We start from the raw sequence: 27,060 nt of genomic DNA on the forward strand, positions 1-27,060 counted from the left end.
ATTAGCCTTGAGAAGTCTGGTTACTGAGGCTACAGATGAGAACACTTTGTATTGATGTTAATATTTTCTACAAAAGAGCTTTGTGCCCCCCCCCCCCCATCCAGACCATTAGCCTTGAGAAGTCTGGTTACTGAGGCTACAGATGAGAACACTTTGTATTGATGTTAATATTTTCTACAAAAGAGCTTTGTGCCCCCCCCCCCCCATCCAGACCATTAGCCTTGAGAAGTCTGGTTACTGAGGCTACAGATGAAAACACTTTGTATTGATGTTGACACTTTCTACAGAAAAGCTTTGTGACCTCTCGTGGATACCCCCAGTCTTTAGAAGTCTATACTGAGGCTATAGAAGAGAACATATTGTATTTGTGTTCACTTTCTACAAAAGAGCTTTGCAACCTCCCTCGGATACCAGTCTGGTTACTGAGGCTATAGAATCAAGCATATTGTATTTGTGTTCACTTTCTACAAAAGAGCTTTGCGACCTCCATCCTAAACCTTTGATTCATGAAGGAATAGATGATAGGGTTGGAGGCATTATTGATAAAGTACATGTAGTAGATTACACGATGGTTTGGGATTACATTATTGGACATGAGAAAGGTAGGAAGGAAAGCTATCACGTACACAAGGGTCACGATAAATAGAACTTGGGTTGTCTTGATGTGCATTGGGCGTTTTGACTTCTGACTGTGGAACATAGATTTCCTGTTTGGGGCATCAATGGTTGATGTTCCTCTGAACCGAGAGACAAAGTTAACTGACACTTTTCGGCTAAGGACTGAATCTCTAACAGTACTCCATCTAGACTTAAGTGTTTTGTTTGTATCTAGTCTGTAGTCCAGTCGAGTGTTGCTCATTTTGCGGGACACATAGTTAGCAGTATGCATCGTCCGCTGGATGAGTTTTGAAGGTCCTTGTTTTGACTTAATTTGAGCAACCGGAGATTTTTGAAGTTTGTTCACATCCAAAGACATGCGCTTCTTCTCGTTATGTATGTGTGAAAGGTTTAACATTTCTGTCTGGGAACGTTTCCAAGCTTTGGGAGCCATAGATGAACGTTGATCAGCATAGGAGAAGGTTGGAGTTGGCTGCCATTGTTGGAGTGATGCATTTGACTTTGAATTTTCCTCAGATATGGTGTCTGGCTGGTTAGGCACCGCATGTTTCAGGGTAGATATGCTGAAGATTTCCTTGGTGGATGATGAAGGATTCGACACATTGCTTCTCTTCCTGTCCCCAAGCATTGATTGATTGTCATCATCAAGTCTCCGTAGACGTTCAGGGTGCACCTTGGGCATACGTAGCAGCCACTTCCTGTTTTGTTTGTACAGTCGTACAAAGATAAGAGTGTACATGGTAAAGATTATGAGGATCATGAGGCTGAATGCGGCGGTGACGACGTACCAGTAGATGTCAAGTTGATGAGGGGTGATGTACTGGTCATTAGGAACACAGTAACCAATGTAGAACTGGTTGCCACTGTAGTCGGTGGCATATACACCTATACCCAGGATTGGGGGAAGGCTGAACATCACTCCAAGGACCAGAATCATACCAATTACAATCTTAGACACGGACTTTTTCATTCGGATACTTGGTGGTGTACAGATCAGAATGTATCTGTCACAGGAAATTGCCACAAGTATCATGGCAGATGTTGGTATAGAGAAATACCTCAGCATCTCAAATATCTTACAAACTGCATCATAGTGGACAGTGATTCTCCATTCAGTGACAATTACATAGGGAATCACGAACACACACACCATCAGGTCCATGATAGCCAACAGCAGCATGAAGTACATGGAGGTGTGCTTCGATGTTGTACGTGCAAACACCAGGATAACCACACTGTTGCCAGTGACACCAACAAATCCAATGACACCCAGTAGTGAAGACAGGGTGAGAAGGGCCTGATATACAGAATTTCTGTAACGTGTCACAAGTATACAGTACAGCGTGTGACAGTCTGCCATCCCAGACCCGTAATAATAGTAGCTAGAATTATCCTGTAGGCTAGCATTCATTACCAGAGACATATTATTGGTTAGAGAGGAATTCACTGAAATGTTAGTATTCATGGCTCTTGTTAGACGATAAGGTTTGTTTAAACAGTTTTCAAATCAACACAGGTTTTACTGAACAATGTCTCTGTCCCACAGATGTGCTCCTATACTAAATACAGTATCCTGTGTGTTCCTGTATCTAACACAGTATCCTGTGTGTTCCTGTATCTAACACAGTATCCAGTGTGTTCCTGTATCTAACACAGTATCCTGTGTGTTCCTGTATCTAACACAGTATCCAGTGTGTTCCTGTATCTAACACAGTATCCTGTGTGTTCCTGTATCTAACACAGTATCCAGTATGTTCCTGTTTCTAATACAGTATCCAGTGTGTTCCTGTATCTATCACAGTATCCTGTGTGTTCCTGTATCTAACACAGTATCCAATGAGTTCCTGTATCTAACACAGAATCCAGTGTGTTCCTGTACTAACACAGTATACAGTGTGTTCCTGTATCTAACACAGTATCCAGTGTGTTCCTGTATCTAACACAGTATCCAGTGTGTTCCTTTATCTAACACAGTATCCAGTGTGTTCCTTTATCTAACACAGTATCCAGTGTGTTCCTTTATCTAACACAGTATCCTGTGTGTTCCTGTATCTTACTGGTATGAAATGTGCTTCTCTGTAACAGTATCTACATTATATCAGTGTTTGTCTGTAGTAGTATTGAAAGAAGTAATGGTTTGCAGTAGATTATAACCAGTAAAACACGCTGACAGCTTGACTTCCCCTTTCTATCTGTAACAGTAGAAACATGTGGAGGATTATGTATGATCAGTTTTGAAATGCTATTAGCAGATAATTGTTTGGATCTCCAATCAACTTGATAATTGTCACTACTATTTCAGCTGGGGGAAGTATTTCCATAACAATCATAATTATCTCATAACTAGCCTGTAAATAAATACCACCTGTCCAAACCTATTACCTGTCCATACCTACTACCTGTCCAAACCTGTTACCTGTCCAATTCTATTACCTGTTAATAACTACTACCTGTCCATACCTACTACCTGTCCAAACCTATTACCTGTCCAATTCTATTACCTGTTAATAACTACTACCTGTCCATACCTACTACCTGTTAATAACTACTACCTGTCCATACCTACTACCTGTCTATATCTACTACCTGTCCATACTTAGTACCTGTCTATATCTACCACCTGTCCATACCTACTACCTGTCTATATCTACTACCTGTCTATATCTACTACCTGTCCATACCCTACCTGTCCATACCTACTACCTGTCTATATCTACCACCTGTCTCTATCTACCACCTGTCTCTATCTACCACCTGTCTATATCTACTACATGTCTATATCTACTACCTGTATATATCTACTACATGTCTATATCTACTACCTGTATATACCTCCTACCTGTATATACCTACTACCTGTTAATAACTACTACCTGTCCATACCTACTACCTGTATATACCTACTACCTGTATATACCTCCTACCTGTATATACCTACTACCTGTTAATAACTACTACCTGTCCATACCTACTACCTGTATATACCTACTACATGTCTATATCTACTACCTGTATATACCTACTACCTGTATATACCTACTATCTGTTAATAACTACTACCTGTCCATACCTACTACCTGTATATACCTACTACCTGTTTATACCTATCTGTCCATACCTACTACCTGTCCAAACCTACTATCTGTTAATAACTACTACCTGTTCATGCCTACTACCTGTTAATAACTACCACCTGTCTAAACCTGCTACCTGTATATACCTACCACCTGTCTATATCTATCACCTGTCTATATCTACCCCCTCATTATACTTACCACCTGTCAATACGTACCACCTGTCTATATCTACCTCCTGTCTATAACTACCACCTGTCTATACCTACTACCTGTCTATATCTATTACTTCTCTATACTTACCACCTTTCATACTGACCACCTGTCTATATCTACCTCCTGTCTATAACTACCACCTGTCTGTAACTACCTCCTGTCTATAACTACCACCTGTCTATATCTACCTCCTGTCTATAACAACCACCTGTGTATATCTACCACCTGTTAATAACTACTACCTGTGTATATCTACCACCTGTTTATAACTATCACCTGTCTATATCTACCACCTGTTTATAACTATCACCTGTCTATATCTACCACCTGTCTATAACTACCATCAGTCTATACTGACCACCTGTCTATAATTATCACCTGTCTATACCTACCACCTGTCTATACCTACCACCTGTCTATAATTACCACCTGTCTATATCTACCACCTGTCTATAACTACCATCAGTCTATACTGACCACCTGTCTATAACTATCACCTGTCTATAACTATCACCTGTCTATACCTACCACCTGTCTATACCTACCACCTGTCTATAATTACCACCTGTCTATAATTACCATCTATATTTGATAGACAAGGATAAGATTTTCAGATGTTAACTTTAGTAAAATCCTACTCCAAACCACAGGAAATGACAGATCTGGCTTTCTACCCTCACTCTCCTCACACAGTAGTAACATAACAACATTGAATATGATCCTCACCTAATCATCCCCTTCTGATATATCCTGGACTTACGGTCAATATTATGTGAGTAGTATCCTGACTTAAATCAGTCTGATATAATATTTCAGGAGTGTGACAATAACGGGGACATCTTTATGTAACATGTAATGTTCTAGTTGTTCTGGCTTTATATGTAATACAAATTCAACCTCTCTGGCATAATTGTTTTGACTCCAACTTTCATATTTATAAAATTTATAAACACTAGGATTGTCAAATAATCAATTATAACTGTGAAGAAGAATTTGGCTGGCTTTCCTTCATGTATGACCAGAGGGCTGAGTTGACTTACCTGTAAACTTGACTGAAGGTTAGTACAGACTAACCTGTAAGTTAGACTGAAGGATGGGGCTGCCTTATTTGTAGGTTAGAGAGAAAATTTAGCTGACTTGCCTGTAAGTTAGACAGTGGATTTAGCTGAGTTACCTGTAGGTAAGAGAGAAAATTTAGCTGACTTGCCTGTAAGTTAGACAGAGGATTTAGCTGAGTTACCTGTAGGTTAGAGAGAAAATTTAGCTGACCAATCTGTAAGTTAGACAGAGGATTTAGCTGAGTTACCTGTAGGTTAGAGAGAAAATTTAGCTAACCTGTAAGTTAGACAGTGGATTTAGCTGAGTTACCTGTAGGTTAGAGAGAAAATTTAGCTGACTAACCTGTAAGTTAGACTGAGAATTTAGCTGAGTTACATGTAGGTTAGAGAGAAAATTTAGCTGACTAACCTGTAAGTTAGACTGAGAATTTAGCTGAGTTACATGTAGGTTAGAGAGAAAATTTAGCTAACCTGTAAGTTAGACAAAGAATTCAGTTGAGTTACCTGTTAGACAGAAGGATTGAGCTGCCTTACTTGACGGTTTGTGCTGACTTTCCTGTGAATTAGACAAAGGATTTAGCTGGCTAAAGTGAAGATTTGAGTTGACTTACCTGTGAATTAGACAAAGGATTTAGCTGGCTAAACTGAAGATTTGAGTTGACTTACCTGTAAGTTAGCCTGAAGAATTGAGCTGACTTACCTAATAGTTCTGCTGAAGGTTTGGCCTTACTTACCTTTGCTACGTTAGAATTGAGCTGACTTACCTAATAGTTCTGCTGAAGGTTTGGCCTTACTTACCTTTGCTACGTTAGAATTGAGCTGACTTACCTAATAGTTCTACTGAAGGTTTGGCCTTACTTACCTTTGCTACGTTAGAATTGAGCTGACTTGTCTGTTACTGTGGCTGAACTCAGATCTACGTCATGGTATGAGGGCTTATGTTGATAATGGCCAGGTAATTAAACAAAACAGAGAGTTGTCTAATCTGTCACTCATGCCAGGTAAAGCGGAGATAAGGACAATTTTAGCTGTGTGTAAACACTCTATAATGTGAGATGTTCTTCGCTGTTGCGGATTTCATATGATCAATTGTAAATCACTCTAGAATATGATACTCAACTAGGTTTACATTTATACTGCTATTGTAATTATCTCGAAAAATACTTTAAAAGCTACCTTTTAATTAGGCAGATACCTTTATCACAGAATGTTTTTTTTTAAATCCATGAAATATTTTGTTTTATCTAAGCTTAACCTAACCTAAAAAAGTTCAAAAAGTACACCTCTAAGGCCTAATAGGGTATCCTTAGGTGCAAGGTTCTTTAGGGTATATTCCCCTTCCTTTTTGAGCATGGCTCAATAGGATGTATCCCTATTCCAAGGGGCAGGGCTCACAAGGGTGCTTCCCCTTTTCTAAGGATAAGGCTCCATAGGGTATATCCCCCAGCCCTAGGGGCACTGTTAACCAAAGTGTGTTCCACACCTTAAGGTCAGCACTCAATAGGATGTATCCCTCTCCCGAGTGGTAAGGCTCCATAGGGTATACCCCCCAGCCCTAGGGGCACTGTTAACCCAAGTGTGTTCCACACCTTAAGGTCAGCACTCAATAGGATGTATCCCTCTCCCTAGAAACAAGGCTAAATAGGTTTCTATCCCCCCTAGGGGCAGGGCTGTAAGGTTTTCTTTCCTTAAGGACTCATTAAGATGGTATACCTAGGGGCAGGGCTGTAAGGTTTTCTTTCCTTAAGGACTCATTGAGATGGTATACCTCGGGGCAGGGCTGTAAGGTTTTCTTTCCATAAGGACTCATTGGGATGGTATACCTAGGGACAGGGATGACTGAGGTCCATGAGCACATGAGAAAATGTCCTCCATTGTGGCAGGGCTAAATAAAGTGTATCCTCCTCACTAAGGCCAGGATTCAGTTGGGTGTATCCCCTTCCTTAGGGCCAGGGCTCACTGGGGTATAACCCCTTCCTGAGACAGGGCTTAATAGATTGTATCCTCCTCCCAAGGTCCAGGGCTTACAAAGGTATCCCTCTTCCAAGGGCCAGGGCTTACTAGGGTGAAACCCCCATCCTAGGAAAAGAGCTCACTAGAGTGTATCCAGCTCCCAAGGTAAAAAGCTCAATAGTATCGCCCTCTCAAGGAACAAGGCTCCATATGGAGTGTTGTACACATGGTTATATCTGAGGGAGGTTAATTTTGAGGTTTCATTGGGTGAATTTTACATGTTAAAAATTAATTCCATGGTTAATGTACATTCATAAACCTATTTTTCAAATACCATTTATATCACAAAATCACAAGAGGGAGGGATTCACTTCATGAGTTGGTATATATATATTGATTTGTAATATAAACTTGTTGTTAAATGTATGCCTGTATTTAGTTTATAATCATTAGACTCCTAAAAATTCATTCAATAAATATGTTAAGAAAATAGAATATCTAAGTTTAATGATAATGGGGATGACTCAAATCAATATGTGAAGTCTTATCAGAATTCTGGATTGCAATATTTGCTCAATTTAGAATGTCAGCACACGATCTACTAATGATCTGGTAATGTTGATGAGACTGACAAGTGGCCATCTGTTCTCCCCATTATTGACACTTATCGCTATTAGTACTGGCCAAGAACCTCTCACTGATGTTAACTAAACACTGCTATTGGAGGAGTGGTTAGCTACAGGCCATTATTGGCTCCATTTAATATTCGGAGAATCTATCACACATTTGACCTAGGGATACTCAGCATCTCCAGTGTGCCCAAGTCATCAGGAGAATGTTGTCTAATTGTTATATTATAACTATCTTGTGATTCCTGCTCTTTCTGTAACAAGTATACTACCTCACTTTCCCAAGTAAATAATGATTTTTCACTATCCCAGGTAAATATTGATACCTCACCATCCCAGGTAAATACTGATACCTTACCATCCCAGGTAAATATTGATACCTCACCATCCCAGGTAAATATTGATACCTCACCATCCCAGGTAAATATTGATACCTCACCATCCCAGGTAAATATTGATACCTCACCATCCCAGGTAAATATTGATACCTCACCATCCCAGGTAAATATTGATACCTCACCATCCCAGGTAAATATTGATACCTCACCATCCCAGGTAAATATTGATACCTCACCATCCCAGGTAAATACAGAATGTATTGATACCTGACCAATCAAGTGACTGATTCTCGGCCATGCCTGTCCAGTCAAGTGTTTGATTGAGTTTTGACTGATTCTTTGCTGGCTGTGCATTACCAGTTTTGACTAATTCTTTACGATGTGTTACCAGTTCTGACTGATGCTTAACCATGTGTGACCACTTCTGATTGATGCTTAACCATGCCTTACCAGTTCCTACTAATTTTTAGCCACACCTGACCAGTTTTGACTCCTGTGCGACACATATCAGAACAGGAAATAGTTTTTGGTAAAATCATTATTTTATATGTCTTTCATGGTTGAAACTTCAACATAAACCTGACCTAATCAATTAACAGCCAGATTAGATTAAATAGACTTTCTGTGTCAAGATTTTGAAGTACCTCACATCCATAGTGTGCACAGAAAGGGGAGTTTGCTGTGTGGATGTTATATATATATAATTGCTGATGTGATATCTGCAAATTGGAGGATATTTATTATTTGTGACATTTCAGACCCTACCCAAAGATGATCAGAAAGTTCGGACATTACTAGGGGGTGTACTATATGCCTACGAGCTCCCTCCACCGGAGGATATCAAACCCCTTACCCTAGAGGAGGAAAAAAATAATAAATCCAAGAGTAATTTGGGGCTAAATGACATACAGAGAGGACTCACAAAAGGTTGGTGTTCACCTTCTCCCCATATAACCCAATGCCTGGTAATAAGCCCATCCCAATGTGTTGCTGTTCAATAAAATTGTAAACCAATGCTATCTTATTGTCCATTGATAAGCCCTCTCACAGACTTTGAGCAAGAAGAAATGTGTTGATACTCTGAGATTTCTTTTGGATAAACACTAGAATATGGAATTTGTCGACAAATGATGTTATATGTGAATTTATTTTTTTTTACTTTCTTGTTGTAGCCAAAGTTCAGACAAAGCTATCCAATGGTAATGTATTACCTACAAGTCTTACTACAAGTTCTGACAGTGGATCTCTCTCAACTGGAAACACACCATCACATTCCCGTAACCCAAGCGATGCAGGAATGATGGGAAGTCTTAATGGAACACCAGAAAATAACAACAGTATGGCAAGATCTGTAGGGGAGATCTTGTTTAAAGGCTTCGTCATCAGTGTTCACAGGAAAATGGTGAGTAATTCTTTCTCATTAAGAAACCTATCTTATTTGATGAATTAATCTGTTGGTCCTGTTTAAAATATGTAATATAGTATTAATGTCTGTTATAAAGTTAATCCATCGACAGATCCAAGATAAATTTTGATGAAGATATTGAATTTGATAAATTGATCAATTGTAAGGTAATTGTGCTAAATTTTGATGTACATACTGATGTTTGGTATACTAATATGTTGACCTTTTCTTGTTTTTCCAGAACCTGATGGATGTTTACTTCCTATCATCTCAGAAAACTCGCCCGTGTTTGTTTGGGACACCAATTATTCTTCCATGTTCTGAGAAGACAAATAACCTTGACCTTTATCAGTTTGTATGGACACAGGTTTCTCGCCTAGTCAGTCCCTTACCCCCATCAGAGGCCAAATCAGCAAATCATGCACAGGACTGGTAGGTAGTCCCTCTCACTGTTCAGCATCTCCCTCTGTTAGAGTCCAATAGATAGTCCCTCTCACTGTTCATCATCTCCCTCTGTCAGGGTTAAGTAGGTAGTCCCTCTCACTGTTCATCATCTCCCTCTGTCAGGGTTAAGTAGGTAGTCCCTCTCACTGTTCATCATCTCCCTCTGTCAGGGTCCAATAGTTAGTCCCTCTCACTGATCATCATCTCCCTCTGTCAGGGTTAAGTAGGTAGTCCCTCTCACTGATCATCATCTCCCTCTGTCAGGGTTAAGTAGGTAGTCCCTCTCACTGTTCATCATCTCCCTCTGTCAGGGTTAAGTAGGTAGTCCCTCTCACTGTTCATCATCTCCCTCTGTCAGGGTTAAGTATGTAGTCCCTCTAACTGTTCATCATCTCCCTCTGTCTTGGTCCAATAGTTAGTCCCTCTCACTGTTCATCATCTCCCTCTGTCAGGGTCCAATAGTTAGTCCCTCTCACTGATCATCATCTCCCTCTGTCAGGGTTAAGTAGGTAGTCCCTCTCACTGTTCATCATCTCCCTCTGTCAGGGTTAAGTAGGTAGTCCCTCTCACTGTTCATCATCTCCCTCTGTCAGGGTCCAATATAGTCCCTCTCACTGTTCATCATCTCCCTCTGTCAGGGTTAAGTAGGTAGTCCCTCTCACTGTTCATCATCTCCCTCTGTCAGGGTTAAGTAGGTAGTCCCTCTCACTGTTCATCATCTCCCTCTGTCAGGGTCCAATAGTTAGTCCCTCTCACTGTTCATCATCTCCCTCTGTCAGGGTTAAGTAGGTAGTCCCTCTCACTGTTCATCATCTCCCTCTGTCAGGGTCCAATAGTTAGTCCCTCTCACTGTTCATCATCTCCCTCTGTCAGGGTCCAATAGTTAGTCCCTCTCACTGTTCATCATCTCCCTCTGTCAGGGTCCAATAGTTAGTCCCTCTCACTGATCATCATCTCCCTCTGTCAGGGTCCAATAGTTAGTCCCTCTCACTGTTCATCATCTCCCTCTGTCAGGGTTAAGTAGGTAGTCCCTCTCACTGTTCATCATCTCCCTCTGTCAGGGTTAAGTAGGTAGTCCCTCTCACTGTTCATCATCTCCCTCTGTCAGGGTTAAGTAGGTAGTCCCTCTCACTGTTCATCATCTCCCTCTGTCAGGGTTAAGTAGGTAGTCCCTCTCACTGTTCATCATCTCCCTCTGTCAGGGTCCAATAGGTAGTCCCTCTCACTGTCATCCTCTCACTGTTGATCATCATCTCCCTCTGTCAGGGTTAAGTAGGTAGTCCCTCTCACTGTTCATCATCTCCCTCTGTCAGGGTTAAGTAGGTAGTCCCTCTCACTGTTCATCATCTCCCTCTGTCAGGGTTAAGTAGGTAGTCCCTCTCACTGTTCATCATCTCCCTCTGTCAGGGTTAATTAGTTAGTCCCTCTCACTGATCATCATCTCCCTCTGTCAGGGTTAAGTAGGTAGTCCCTCTCACTGATCATCATCTCCCTCTGTCAGGGTCCAATAGTTAGTCCCTCTCACTGATCATCATCTCCCTCTGTCAGGGTTAAGTAGGTAGTCCCTCTCACTGTTCATCATCTCCCTCTGTCAGGGTTAAGTAGGTAGTCCCTCTCACTGATCATCATCTCCCTCTGTCAGGGTTAAGTAGGTAGTCCCTCTCACTGTTCATCATCTCCCTCTGTCAGGGTCCAATAGTTAGTCCCTCTCACTGATCATCATCTCCCTCTGTCAGGGTCCAATAGTTAGTCCCTCTCACTGTTCATCATCTCCCTCTGTCAGGGTCAATAGTTAGTCCCTCCCTCTCACTGATCATCAGCCCCTCTCCCTCTGTCAGGGTCCAATAGTTAGTCCCTCTCACTGTTCATCATCTCCCTCTGTCAGGGTTAAGTAGGTAGTCCCTCTCACTGTTCATCATCTCCCTCTGTCAGGGTCCAATAGTTAGCCCCTCTCACTGATCATCATCTCCCTCTGTCAGGGTCCAATAGTTAGTCCCTCTCACTGATCATCATCTCCCTCTGTCAGGGTCCAATAGATAGTCCCTCTCACTGTTCATCATCTCCCTCAGTCAGGGTCCAATAGATAGTCCCTCTCACTGTTCATCATCTCCCTCTGTCAGGGTCCAATAGGTAGTCCCTCTCACTGATCATCATCTCCCTCTGTCAGGGTCCAATAGTTAGTCCCTCTCACTGATCATCATCTCCCTCTGTCAGGGTCCAATAGTTAGTCCCTCTCACTGATCATCATCTCCCTCTGTCAGGGTCCAATAGTTAGTCCCTCTCACTGATCATCATCTCCCTCTGTCAGGGTCCAATAGGTAGCCCCTCTCACTGATCATCATCTCCCTCTGTCAGGGTTAAGTAGGTAGTCCCTCTCACTGATCATCATCTCCCTCTGTCAGGGTTAAGTAGGTAGTCCCTCTCACTGATCATCATCTCCCTCTGTCAGGGTCCAATAGTTAGTCCCTCTCACTGTTCATCATCTCCCTCTGTCAGGGTCCAATAGTTAGTCCCTCTCACTGATCATCATCTCCCTCTGTCAGGGTCCAATAGTTAGCCCCTCTCACTGATCATCATCTCCCTCTGTCAGGGTCCAATAGTTAGTCCCTCTCACTGATCATCATCTCCCTCTGTCAGGGTCCAATAGTTAGTCCCTCTCAGTGATCATCATCTCTCTCTTTCAGGGTCCAATAGGTAGCCCCTCTCACTGATCATCATCTCCCTCAGTCAGGGTCCAATAGTTAGTCCCTCTCACTGATCATCATCTCCCTCTGTCAGGGTCCAATAAACAGTCCCTCTCACTGATCATCAACTCCCTCTGTCAGGGTCCAATAGATAGTCCCTCTCACTGTTCATCATCTCCCTCAGTCAGGGTCCAATAGTTAGTCCCTCTCACTGATCATCATCTCCCTCTGTCAGGGTCCAATAGTTAGTCCCTCTCACTGTTCATCATCTCCCTCTGTCAGGGTCCAATAGTTAGTCCCTCTCACTGATCATCATCTCCCTCTGTCAGGGTCCAATAGTTAGTCCCTCTCACTGTTCATCATCTCCCTCAGTCAGGGTCCAATAGTTAGTCCCTCTCACTGTTCATCATCTCCCTCTGTCAGGGTCCAATAGTTAGTCCCTCTCACTGATCATCATCTCCCTCTGTCAGGGTCCAATAGTTAGTCCCTCTCACTGTTCATCATCTCCCTCTGTCAGGGTCCAATAGTTAGCCCCTCTCACTGTTCATTATCTCCCTCAGTTCACACCTTTACCCTATACTTACCAATGATATCCTGTAACTCACATATACCAAGTTTTATTATTTCATCTCTTTAATACTTGTTTTCTTATTGTACAGCTATAGGCTCTGTGATGTTGTTGATATGTACAGTTAAATGTTCTTTACAGTGATGACAGTCTGGGATACGAGTACCCTTTCACACTGAAGGTCGTACAGAAGGATGGACTGACATGTGCCTGGTGTCCCTGGTATAGGTAAGTTTCTTATAAAGGATTTACATAAGGGACTTGCAGGACTGAATCTCCTTGGGTCAAGGTTGCATGGAGGCATTTTGAATTTGTTTAAAGGTATATCTAATAGCAGTGCGAAAATGATTGTCATACATTGGTTTTTTTTTAAATCATCAATATTTTCTTGTTGTCACTGTCTGTAGTGAAATATGATAGATAGCTTGCTGTATAAATTTGAAATTATCATTCCATTATCAATTTTACATGCAATATACCCAGAATGTCATTCATTCTGTTGTGATGATTGTTTGTGTGATAATGGAATTTAGGATTAATTATCACACAAGGTTTATTGTTTATTGTTTTCTGACATAGGTTCTGCCGTGGATGTCGACTGGAATGTACCTCAGATCCTTTTAACTTTGGAAGTTCCTTTATAGCCATCGACTGGGAACCTACAGCACTACATCTACGCTACCAAACCTCGCATGAGAAAGTAAGTTATTACAATGAAAAGTCACTGATAAATATCTGGTCCTGGTTATTCAAAAGTTCCCAGATGTCCTAAGCAGTGGTAAGTGAAAAATTTTCTATTATGAATGAAACTAAAACGGGAACATAATCCACCATTTTGTAGCTGTAGATTTATTGAGAGAGAAGATATTGATATATTACAAGTATTTATATTGACTTAAACATTCTTGTTTTTTCAGTGGAAACAATTTGACATTTTTACTAACCACAGGTTAACTACCGGGGCCTGCTTGAAAAAATTTAAGAGTCTCTTAATTTAATTATTCTTTGACTTAAATTATATTTTATTTACCAATTGGATAAAAGTATTAAGCACAAGTTATAACAACTTACAATGGTCTCATTAGATGAAGACTTCCATAGGGGTATAAAAAGGTGGATAGGAGCATCGGTTTGTTTTGTATACATAATGACAGTAATAATTAGGTATTGGTATAACCTTGAGGTAACACTGTAACAGGACACCTCTTTATCCTCTTAACTGTCTGTTAACTACAATAACCAACTGCCCTATGTTTGGTAACATCATAATTCTGTACTGTATTTTCGGTAGTTATGGGAGGAACACAGCAGTGTTGAAGAGAGTCGGCGACGGCAGACAGAGCCCATTGACCTTGACACATGTCTGCAAGCTTTCACGAAGGAGGAGGAGCTAGGGGAGGATGAGTTGTACTACTGCTCTAAGTGTAAAAAACATTGTCTAGCAGTGAAAAAACTAGACATCTGGCGACTACCCCCTATACTGGTGAGTAGTCTGCTACCTCAGTGGTAAAATGTACATAATAAATACTTTATTATATACTGTGTACAGAGAAACTTTACTGGTGAGTAGTCTGCTACCTCAGTGGTAAAATGTACATAAATAAATACTTTATTATATACTGTGTACAGAGAAACTTTGCATTTTATTTTCACGCTTTTGTCTATAAGGTGGACATGAAACACTGCTGCATATATAAGTCACAGCATTGCTGCATATATAAGTCACAGCATTGCTGCATATATAAGTCACAGCACTGCTGTGTATATTGGTGCCCACACTGCTGTGTATATCACTGCCCACACTGCTGTGTATATCGGTGCCCACACTGCTGTGTAGTGCCCCACACTGCTGTGTATATCGGTACCCACACTGCTGTGTATATCGGTGCCCACACTGCTGTGTATATCGGTGCCCACACTGCTGTGTATATCGGTGACCACACTGTTGTGTATATCTGTGCCCACACTGCTATGTATATCTGTGCCCACACTGCTGTGTATATCAGTGCCCACGCTGCTGTGTATATCACTGCCCACGCTGCTGTGTATATCTGTGCCTACACAGCTGTGTATATCAGTACCCACACTGCTGTGTATATCAGTACCCACACTGATGTGTATATCGGTGTCCACACTGCTGTTTATATTGGTGCCCACACTGCTGTGTATATCATTGCCCACACTGCTGTGTATATCGGTGCCCACACTGCTGTGTATATCACTACCCACACTGCTGTGTATATCTGGGCCCACACTGCTGTGTATATCGGTGTCCACACTGCTGTGTATATTGGTGCCCACACTGCTGTGTATATCGGTGTCCACACTGCTGTGTATATCAGTGCCCACGCTGCTGTGCATATCAATGCCAACGCTGCTGTGCATATCACTGCCCACGCTGCTGTGTATATCAGTGCCCACGCTGCTGTGTATATCTGTGCCTACGCTGCTGTGTATATCAGTACCCACACTGCTGTGTATATCGGTGTTCACACTGCTGTTTATATTGGTGCCCACACTGCTGTGTATATCACTGCCCACACTGCTGTGTATATCACTGCCCACACTGCTGTGTATATCACTGCCCACACTGCTGTGTATATTAGTGCCCACTCTGCTGTGTATATCAGTGCCCACACTGGTTCAAGCATAAACTTGTTGAGTACTGTCAATAAAACCGGAGGTATTTGTTTACTCACTTATGAGTTATACTGAAATGAATTTCAAATGGAAATTCACGATTTCGAAAGATGACGTCCCAAAAACATTTCTCAACCTTTAAATTTTCAGATACATGAAGAATCTTAACCTTTAGAGTTTCTTCTAATCTCCTCATGATGATTCAGAAATGTGATTTATTGTGAATTAAGAAGAAACATTTTCAGACGAAATTTTCTCCTGCTGTAAAATGTGATATATCTATTTTTTGCATTTTAGATTATAAACTTAAAAAGATTCCAGTTTCTAAATGGAAAATGGGTCAAGTCTCACAAGATTGTCAAGTTTCCTGTAGAAGATTTTGACCCATCAAATTACATTGCACCAACCAGGAAAATTGACAACAAAAGTCAGAATTCTACCACCAGCACCTCCTCTGAGGAGAGCCTCAACCAAAGTAACCACTGCTGTCAGAACTTAAACCCCTCGACCCAACATAACCCTGTGCCAAATGAGCGGATGTGGGGCTCTGTTTCTAGTGGAATCTCTTCTGATGAATCTGGTATGTTAAGTAAAGAACACTTCTCCACTGTATAAGATGTCAGATACATTGTTCCTGTTATGTCTTTGATTAAAACAATTTAAACAATTTACTGCATCAAATTAATGTGATAAAAAAGTTCACCAAGACCTTGAGTTTATACCATGGACTTTTCCCATCAGTCCAACATCTGTAAACACTCAAGCAACTTCTGACTTACCAACAGACCTAGCATCAGGATACAATAGTTGGTTTTTGGATTCCTTGGATGGACCTCAACAAAGAGAATAAATGACATTAAGCCTTAAATTTGTATACTTAAAGTTGTCCAAAATTGTATTCATTAGTTGTAAACAAATAATAGTTTTCTAAGGTTTTTTTTTTAAATTTAGAATCACTTTGAGTGTCAATGATTTATGATGTTAATATATGATGTATTTATGAAAACATTTATGGGGTAAATAGCAGTAGAGTAGGTCTCCTGTACTGATGAATTTTGTCTGCTGTACTGTAGGTTCTGTAATGGATGTCAGTGACTACAGTCAGATGAATGGAGACATAAGGACAGGAGACAGCAGTGAGTCTTCCAGTCTCAGTAAACCCTGCCAGCTGTGTACTGCCAAGCGTGGCAATGACTACTCCAATGTCAAGTACAACCTTTATGCAATGTCGGTGAGTTCAACTGCTACAGACATATACATGTTACTAGATAGTTTCCAGCTGTATCTCTCTATCACTTACTGTCACAGTTATTGTCATTTAATGTAATACAATACTTTTAAGATAAGTTTTTTATGTGTCAATTTTCGGGGAATCATACTCTTTTGGTCTTGATAATCCATTTTCTTGTTCAGTCACTGTATTAATTGGATTATTACAGTATTATTAACAAACAGGTTTAGTGTCTGTTTTCATGTATGTATATATTACAAAGATGGCATTCTAGTGGCACTCTATTTTGTTGACAAACAGGTGTAGTTTCCATTTCCTTTCATATTACACAGACATGTTTGTTAAATTTTGTAGTAATTCTATTGATGTTCGAAAGAACCAAGTTTAATTTCTGTTTTCATTCATTTTACTCACACAACATGTTTGTTACTTTTTATTATAGGAATCCTATTGATAATTTTAACAAATAAGTTTACTTTCTGTTTCCATACATTTTACACTAACAACATGTTTATTACATTCCATAATAGGAATTCTGTTGATAATGTAAGCAAACAAGTTTAGTTTCTGCTTTCATACATAATACACTGAACGTTTGTGCTGTTTCAGTGTCACACGGGAATACTTGGTGGAGGACATTATGTTGGATATGCAAAGAATCCCAACAAGAAGTGGTACTGTTATAATGACAGCAGTTGTAAGGTAGGAGTCTCACAGTTGTGTTTAAGGAATTCCTTATTTTTTGGAGGAAGAAGCTTACATCCAAAAAGTCTTAGTATTGACATCAAATTTAATGGTACATATAAATGATATTTTATAAAAGACTTGCCTTGCAGACATGTGTCTATCAGACTTCATTGTATTAAAAAGTTCTGTTCTAATAATTTTGATTTATGGGTGTATTAAGAAATCCTAACACATTTACTACTATTTTGAAACTTTATCTTTAAACTCATCATTCATAAGATTTTTCTTAACAAAAAAATAAAATTGATAGAAAACAACATATTTTTCCAAATGAACTATGTAATAGCTTTACTTTATACAGAATTTGAATATAATGATCTGTTTTACAGGAGATTCCTTCTAACAGTTTGGATACCAACTCTGCCTATATCTTATTCTACGAACAACAAGGTTTAGATTTTGCCAAATTTATGCCAGATTTAACAGGGAAAGAACCAGATCTTCAGGAGATTGAGGATGAGTTTGAATCAGACTTTAAAAAGATGTGTGTTCTCCAATGACACACACCAGCACGGTACTGGAACAGACTGTAGCTACTTTACAAGGTACCATTGTACACCTTTTCCACCATGGGAGTTCAGACTGTACTGGAACAGACTGTGCCTAGTTACTAAGGTACTGTTGTACACTTTCCACTGTAGGAGGTCAGACTGTACTGGAACAGACTGTGCCTAATTTACAAGGTACTGTTGTACACTCTCCACTGTTGGAGGTCAGACTGTACTGGAACAGACTGTGCCTAATTTACAAGGTACTGTTGTACACTCTCCACTGTAAGAGGTCAGACTGTACTGGAACAGACTGTGCCTAGTTACCAAGGTACTGTTGTACACTTTCCACTGTGGGAGGTCAGACTGTACTGGAACAGACTGTGCCTAGTAACCAAGGTACTGTTGTACACTTTCCACTGTGGGAGGTCAGACTGTACTGGAACAGACTGTGCCTAGTAACCAAGGTACTGTTGTACACTTTCCACTGTGGAGGTCAGAGAGTCTTAATGTATCTTTACAATCCTAAACATAAATAAAGGAATCTGTATTAAGAAATGTAATTGGCTAGCAATGGATGATAACATTGCCATTATAATTGGTAAGAAGTATAAGGATGAGTGTGTCTCTCAAAAACAGATCTTTATTACTAATCTGAATCAGTGTTACAGTTCAACATTTATTGACAATTCTTGATTTAACAGCTGTCCTTAAGACAGTACAATAAATTCAAATCTAAAATTTCAAGTTAGATACCTCTACCAAACTGTAGATAGTCATGATATAACATGGAGGATAAGGCAGATATGATATTGTAAGTGGATGAAGAAGCACAGCTGATCCAGTTACCCACCACTGTGAAGAGAAGGTATTCAGTATCTATCACATATCTATGTGGAGAGCTGATGATAATTAAACAGACATAATGGGATCTGAAAATTTATTGTGGGCAACAAAGGCCAGATATACACATCCTTTATATCAATCATATGTTGATGTTAACTCATACTTAATAACAGTTATACAAGTCACAAATGGGTCTCATTATTATGTTCGTTTTTATCATAGCAACCATTGTCAATAATTCATTTGATTATCACCATGGCAACCATTGTCAACAGTTGTTTATCACCATGGAAACCTTTCAGAACAACTTTTGTGATTATCACATTGGAAACAATCATCTACAGTTTGTTTGATTATCGCCATGGCAACCAATGTCAGCAATTGAGCACAATTTCATAGAGTTCCTCATCAAACTTTTTATTTTGGGTCATTCATTTCCCTGGGGAAAACATCATGTTACTAATCTATTGTGTACTAATTGTAGTCTCAGTGTTGACAAGAAAACAAAATCAATCTCGACCATTTTTTCATTCATAGTCTTCTAATGTAATTTTCAAAATTCCATCACAAAACTTGATTTAAGGTATAATTATAGATATGGTTGCCCAGTACAGCATATATATTCACTAGTTATGCTTGATACAGTTGGTTGGTCTAGATTTACACAGTTGACTGGCCTAGGTTGATACCATTGACTAATCAAGGACATGGTTGACTATCGATACAGTTGACTAGTCTCGAGTGTTTCATGCTTCACATGATTGATGGATATGGTCAGTCAGTCATAATTGATACAGCTTTGACAGCATTTACGTGACTACTTAATTATGGCTTGTCAAGATAACACTTACACACGTACTTAGCTGTTTTGATTTAGTCAATTTGGATGGCCGATGATAATTACCATTGGCTGTCTTTAATTAACTTAATAAGATTTCTGAAGGATGTTAAGCTTTATTACTTCCTAAACTAGATGTTATAAAAATGTGATAGTGAATGTGTTACTTATTATTACAAAAATGGATCAAAATATTGTTGATAAGTTATGGTATCATGTCTCTCTCAGACCTCTGTGACATCATGCATGTCCCATGTCAAGCATTGCTCATCTCACTTTCATTGTTTTTGTCCTATTCCATCTCCATTGAAAATGCTTGTAGTAGTTAAAAAATTCTTCAATTGAAAATTTTTTCTGGTGCAATATCTAGTATTTTTGTCTATTTTTCTACCTTTTATAATATCAAACATCAATTATCTTGTCAAAGCCTTGGTGTATTTACAAAATCTTACTCTGCAATGTGGCCTATATGGCCACTGATCCTGTTTAGCTTGAGCCTTACAATCAGTAAGTAGTTATAAATATTTGGTTTCCTACTCCTAAGTGTTTTCATTCAAACATTATCACTACCAAACTCATCACCATACTGTTACAAAATACATGATTTGTTGATACCAAACTCATCGCCAAACTGTAATAAATTGTTTGATTGGTCAATACCCAATTCATCACCTGGCTGTGACAGAGTTTATGATTGGTCAATACCCAACTCATAGTATAGAAACTTATACAATTTGTCAGAAAAACCCAGAAAAAACAGGGTAAATTCCAAACTGAATCAAGCCTGTCCTGTTTTAATTTCACTGGTAACCAGATCTTCTATATATGTTAGATTCCTTATGTATTTATTACAAGTGCAGATACAGTGATTCATGCTGGGTAGGCTTCAACCATCTTATTCTTGAACAACATGTTGAAATCAACATTGTGTGACGTTTGTCTGCCTTGTAGCAGGATGTTAAATTATTATCAATTATGTGATTGATTTGTTATAGCGGTAATTTGCTGGGTTGGTGTACTGTCACCAGATAATCAGCTGTTTGTTGTGGTTAATGAAATGTTTAGGACATATGCTTTTTTATGATTTAAAAAAAATATCCTTTTCATTAAAGATAACAAAAATTTAATTTGAATCAAAAAATCCTATTTGAAAAATGGTGTTGGATACTCCTGTTAATTTGATTTTAGATTTTAACAGGTGATATTAAGTTTATATTTTGAGTAGTGAAGATAACACAAATCAGTAGTAGAGTATGTGAGGTAGCATACTCCCTTAAGTTTATTGGTATTAGTTGTATAACTAATGAGGATGTGATTATTAAATTTATACCGATGTTCTTATCAATGATATCTGATATTATTCTGTATTTTATTAAGTTTGTAAGTTCTATTTTAGTTTTGTAAATATGTATATAATTGTATATTCCTGAGTTTTTATATATGATATATATACACTGTACCAATCAGAAGCACTCTTGTAGTGTTAGTTGTTATCTGTATATACTGGAGATGTTTAAACTTCTCGTTTGGAGTATGATTCACTTATGTTCTAGGCTGTTCAAGGGGAGGGGAGATGCTATTTTCTCTTCCAACAGAAGGTTTTTTTAATATGGGTCTGATCCCAAAAGGCAGATAACTATTGATATTATCAATACTACAGCAAGTGTCACCCGACTGTCTTCCCTTCCCAATCAATCCTATAAGCTCACTTCCCATCCCCCTACTCCACTTCTCACCCAACAATCTGCCCCTCCCCCTATTCTTTCTTCCCTCACCCTTCCCAGTTACATGTCACACCCTCCCCGTTACAAGTCACACCCTCCCCCGTTACAAGCCACACCCTCCCCGGTTACAAGCCACACCCTCCCCTGTTACAAGCCACACCCTCCCCTGTTCTCTTCCTCACAGAATCAATTTCTGAAGCGACGTTAATGAATAGTATGTGTGTGAGAGCCTGTGTTTATGTACATTGTATACCTATTATACTGTTTGTGAATGTGTTCATATTTATAATGAGTGTAGGATCCATCATGTGTTGATAAGCATGTATTTTATGTTTTGTTGTTACACAAATTTTTTTTAATTGTTAAAATGTCTGTGGTATATGTTGTTATACAGTATATAGGATTAGTTGTGAGGTTTACAGTCTTAAGTAAGCATATTGATTTATTTTATTTGTATGAAAGGCTCAAATATTGTGAAAGAAACAATTGAGTTTTGAATTGAGTCTTTAATTGTATTAAATGTGAACTGATCTTAAGAACAAAGGAGACGTTGAGTCAGTGTGGGAAATCATCCAAGAGTTTGCCCTACCATTGAATCAAATTGTTATTTTTTCATGCTTTTATTCTGCCTTTAATGGAAATAGATGCTCAGAGATTTTTAAGTTTTGTTGAAATGTGTGAAATCTTCCCAATATATTATGATTTTCCCCCCCGGATGAGACAAAATCACACACACAAGTTTGACTCCCAGATTAGGGAGGTATCCTTGTTACTGAGAGACAAATAATACATTGTTACACTTTGATTTATTTCAAAGAAAAAAGAATGACAGTATGAAATATGTGTAATATGACATCTAAAATAAGACCAACAGTATTAATAAAATGATACCTACTTTGGTCAAGAGCTGATGTGATACCTTCCACACACGTTTTGATAATACCATGACATTGATGTTAAAAGATTAGTTAATAGATAAATGTTGATAAGAAAGAAAATAGATATTAAACTTCATTGAGATGGCATCTGAAATTTATAATTATTAACAGGAGATCAAGGATAAGTTTACGTAATTCTACTATAATAGTGATAAAAAAATTCTTCAAATAATCTACTAAAAAGTGACAACTTGTCAGTGATGCATCTGAAGTCATCCAAAGGTAGTTTACATGTCCTGTCTCCTGGTCATTTTAAGCCATTTAGACCTACTCTAATGTACGGGTTTGTACATAATGTGTTGTTATTTCATAGTAGTCAAGCATCTGGTCGCTTGCTACTCACTCGGTAGAACACTAGCCTGAAACATGTTGTCCTTAAAATAGCCATGGAAAGTGATGTATGTCCTATGCCTGAAAATGTCAAGAGAGTAGTCGTGAGCAAGCTGGTGAATCGATATATCTCATTTCTTCACCTCAGTCATTGAAGCTTCAGAGTAATATCGCTTTGTGATCTTTGCTTGTGTAATGAATAAAATTTTACTGCATCAGTAATATAGATATCTATGGAATCATTTGAATAAATAAATCATTCAAAGTTGATAAAAACAAAAGTGAAGCTATAAGATGTGTTTGTATTATAAAATTTTACTGAATCATAAACTCACAGAAATTGGCTCATTACATGTTCTTTTGTCCACATATTCTCTCCATGCATAGATAATCTGAAGTAGAATAGAATCATTGGTTGATACAATACTCTTTGCAATCAAGGTTTTAATGTTGCTGATAGTATTACAATATTTCATGAAGTATTTTGTATCACAATTTAAAATTGCATGTATTTTATGTCACAATAATAGAAATCATTAATTTTCCCAGGATGTTTATTTTTGTTGAATATTTGGCTACTTTTAATCCACAAATTAACATATCTGTGAAATGATCAACAAATGAAAAAACTGACATGGATTATAGTACTTATATGTTATGTGGCCAAGTTTATCCTTCAAATCAAGTGCCAGCAAGACTGCAGAGCATGGAAGGGAGGTCACTCTTGAAACCCACAAATGAAGATGTTAGCATTATAGTTCGGTATTCTGTAAGGATTATACCTTATATTTTGTGTTTCTGGTAAACTAGTTTAACCTGCATTTTGTGACACAAGGAGATTTCAATGACATAGTAGCAAAGCTTCATCATCTTTTGGCATATAACTTGGTATTGTATTTATAAAAAAAAATGTTGAACATGGTGCCAGCTTAATTAGCTTGTACCTGTATACTAACCAAGTGATATCCTCTCTTTCCTCTGATGTTATTCTGGTGATCTGGGTTTTTCTTGTATACAAAGCTTCCATGTACTTGCTGAAGATATCCATTTTGCGTTAAGAATATTGTAACATGTTTCTTTGAACTTCCTGATTCTGATTTCTAGGTTTTAGGGTTTTGCATTTTAAATAATTTTAATCAAGAAATATCAGGACTGAAGTGTAGATTTTAACATGGACTTCATATAGAGATTTGAACCCACAGGCTGTTGAAGTATCAGATTGTTTTGTAGCAAAGTTTGTGTTGTTTTTAGTTCGTCCACGTTATCTACCTCACAAGTCCCAACTTTTCTTTAGCTTGCACTTTCAAGGTATTTCAACATGATAAAACCTGATTCCAATTATTTCAAAGATTGTGCAAGCCCATCACTTTCCTGTGTTTTACTTGTTTGTGACAGAAGCTAGCTGATGGTCATTGTGTTAGAGGCCTACAACAATAGCTGTACACAGATCCTGGCAGTATAGAACATTTGAATTGATGAGAGGCCGGAAATGCATTACATATATACACGACTATATATATAATCCGAAGCATACAATAATTTATTATGATGTCCTGTGATTTTAATTTTGAGAGTTTGGTTTTTGCATTATTACAAGAAATGTATAAACTACTAGGTGTTATGATGTGTGGTACGAAGTACTAGAGACTGTGATACGAGTGTTTCCTTGGTTACTCATGGCTGTACCACCGTCTACAGTGCTGATTAGGCACCATTCCTATCTATGTGAATAAATTCTTATAACACTATCACTACAGGCTTTTCTTGTCTATAACTTCTCCCATTTACCTAGGCTTGTTGATCATTACAAGCCCAGATTTAGCAAACTAATTTTCATGTTGTTACTGAAGCTTGAAGCAAAAACATGAAAGTGATTTTGTTTCTGTGTGGTTCATGAAATAAATGGGTTTTTTTTCTTTTTTCTTTTCCCAATCATATCTAATCATGTAAAATAGCAAAATAATTAAAAATAAATAATAAATGTTAAAAAAAAGCTTAAAGTACATAGAGTATTGAATTCCCTTTTTGACAATTTGTGCAGACTTGCTGTTTTTCCTATTGAGTGACGCACATAAAGATGTGTGAATTTCATGAAATCAGTGGAAGTGTTGAAGAACTATAATGTAATTAACAACACTACAGTATAACCATTAGTATTTATTATAGTTATACAGCATCAAATACACTGCCTAGATATAACTGTACACCTCTAACTAGAACACCTGGCAATAACATGAAGCAATCTGACCTTTGATCTTGGATTTTAGGTCATCTTTGTCATGATTGCTGTAACCAAACTTCAGTCATGCTATAAACAAATGTACCAAAGTTGGTCTCAAATTGATTTGAGTGGACAAAAGGACCAAAAGAAAAAACTATAGGCCCACAGGCCTTAACGGTCATCTGACTACAAAAGTTTCAACAGGGAGAAGGGTTTTTAGGTCATCTGACCCGAAGGGTATAGCCATCGTGCTTCGTCCGTCATCGTCCGCCGTGTGCTGGCCGCCGTGCGTCGTCCGTAAACTTTTCATTCAAAAAACTTCTTTCCAAATACTAGAAGGCCTTGGGGGCTAATACTTGGCCCATAGCATGCTGGCATGGAGTTTGTTCAAATTAATGACCTTGACCCACTTTCAAGGTCACAGGTGTCAAATACGTTAAAATATACAAACAACTTTTTCTCAATAAGCAAAAGTCCATGAGTGCTGATATTGGGTCTATAGCATGCTGGGATGAAGGGCTACCAAGTTTGTTCAAATGAATGACCTTGACCCACTTTCAAGGTCTCAGGGGTCAAATACGTTAAAATATACAAACAACTTCTTCTCAATAAGCAAAAGGCTCAGAATGCTGATAATGGGTCTGTAGCATGCTGGGATAAAGGGCTACCAAGTTTGTTCAAATGAATGACCTTGACCCACTTTCAAGGTCACAGGGGTCAAATATATTAAAATATACAAACGACTTCTTCTCAATAAGCAAAAGTCCAAGAGTGCTGATAATGGACCTGTAGGATGCATGGATGACATGCTACCAAGTTTGTTCAAATGAATGACCTTGACCCACTTTCTAGGTCACAGGGGTCAAATATGTTAAAATATACAAACAACTTCTCTTCAATAAGCAAAAGTCCAAGAGTGCTAATAATTGACTTGTAGGATGCTGGGATGACATGCTACTAAATTTATTTAAATGAATGACCTTGACCCACTTTCAAGGTCACAGGGGTTAAATATGTTAAAATATGCAAATGACTTCTCAACAACCAAAATGATTAGAGTGCTGATATTGGGCCTGTACGATGCTTTGAGGAAGTGTTACCAAATGTGTTCAAGTGAATGACCTTGACCCACTTCCAAGATCACAGGGTTCAAATATGTTAAAATCTGTAAACGACTTCTTCTCAGTAACCAAAAGGCTCAGAGTGCTGATATTGGGCCTGTAGGATGCTGGGAGGAAGGGCTACCAAGTTTATTCAAATGAATAAAGCCCACTGTTTTAACAGCAGACTCACTGTTGTTAGAGTTTGGCTTGCTTTTTGTCAGATGACCGTTAAGGCCCATGGGCCTCTTGTTATTTTCTATTTTGGTGTAGTAGTAGGTAAGAAGTAGGTGAGAAGTAGGTAAATGTAACCAGGCTGTCCAGCACTTCTTGACAAAAAATTAGGGTTAAATTTAGGGCTGAAATTACAAAATTTTAGGGCAAATTTAGGGCTAAAATTAGGAATTTTGTAACTAGAATAGGGAGTATGAAAGCATTAAACTGACTTACCTTTGCAAATTTGACAAAATAGAAACTAACATACAATGCCTTAATTGCAGGAAAGGTGTCTTCCAGGGTTTCAGTGTCCCAACTGCTGTTGGCTGTGACCTTAAGAATAACACCTCTGTCACTTAGTCACAACCATTCATTGTCTACCCTGAATTAGAATTATAGACTACATTAAAATACATTTTAAGTATGAATTTAATGAAAACATTTTCAGTAAATTGTATGAAATATAAAAAAGTAGGAACTGAAGTGAAAAATTAGGGCTTTTTTAGGAATTCCCTTTGAATTTTTCACTTTTTTTAGGAATTTCAGCAAAACTGAAAAAAATTAGGATTTTTTAGGCATTTTAGGGACGCTGGACAGCCTGTGTAACAAGTGTTACCTATTCTTTGACAGTAAAGTTGGAGCTCAATCCAACTGGTGAAACTGGAGAAGAAGTTTGAAATAGGTGTTGCACAGGAAAACGATGATTGCGCAATCATGTTACTAAATGGCCTTCCTGACTGCCGTATCAAAGTTT

At 38.6% G+C, this 27,060-nt stretch overlaps 2 protein-coding genes across 2 annotated transcripts in view; one reads left to right on the top strand and one right to left on the bottom strand.

Moving 5' to 3' along the window:
* Window positions 1–18,243, top strand: part of LOC132545054 (ubiquitin carboxyl-terminal hydrolase 32-like) — a 71,830-nt gene extending 53,587 nt beyond the window's left edge. The window contains exons 25-34 of the mRNA XM_060208723.1: window positions 8,645–8,813; window positions 9,059–9,288; window positions 9,533–9,723; window positions 13,129–13,215; window positions 13,567–13,687; window positions 14,279–14,470; window positions 15,925–16,207; window positions 16,701–16,858; window positions 17,468–17,560; window positions 17,935–18,243. Of these exons, the coding sequence (XP_060064706.1) occupies window positions 8,645–8,813; window positions 9,059–9,288; window positions 9,533–9,723; window positions 13,129–13,215; window positions 13,567–13,687; window positions 14,279–14,470; window positions 15,925–16,207; window positions 16,701–16,858; window positions 17,468–17,560; window positions 17,935–18,105 (1,695 nt within the window). The 3' untranslated portion in view covers window positions 18,106–18,243. The remainder of the gene's footprint in view (window positions 1–8,644; window positions 8,814–9,058; window positions 9,289–9,532; window positions 9,724–13,128; window positions 13,216–13,566; window positions 13,688–14,278; window positions 14,471–15,924; window positions 16,208–16,700; window positions 16,859–17,467; window positions 17,561–17,934) is intronic.
* Window positions 458–2,083, bottom strand: LOC132545028 (uncharacterized). The gene has a single exon (XM_060208693.1). The coding sequence runs from the start codon at window positions 2,081–2,083 to the stop codon at window positions 458–460; it is 1,626 nt and encodes a 541-aa protein (XP_060064676.1).
* Window positions 18,244–27,060: the final 8,817 nt, after the last annotated feature.

This window comes from Ylistrum balloti, unplaced genomic scaffold, assembly GCF_031769215.1.
Source record: "Ylistrum balloti isolate Yb309-2 unplaced genomic scaffold, AGI_CSIRO_Ybal_v1 Utg369820, whole genome shotgun sequence".
NCBI lineage: Eukaryota > Metazoa > Mollusca > Bivalvia > Pectinida > Pectinidae > Ylistrum > Ylistrum balloti.

Bases quoted from the DNA above. Each gene is read 5' to 3' on its own strand.
- LOC132545028 (XM_060208693.1), bottom strand. From the start codon at position 2,083: ATGAATACTAACATTTCAGTGAATTCCTCTCTAACCAATAATATGTCT.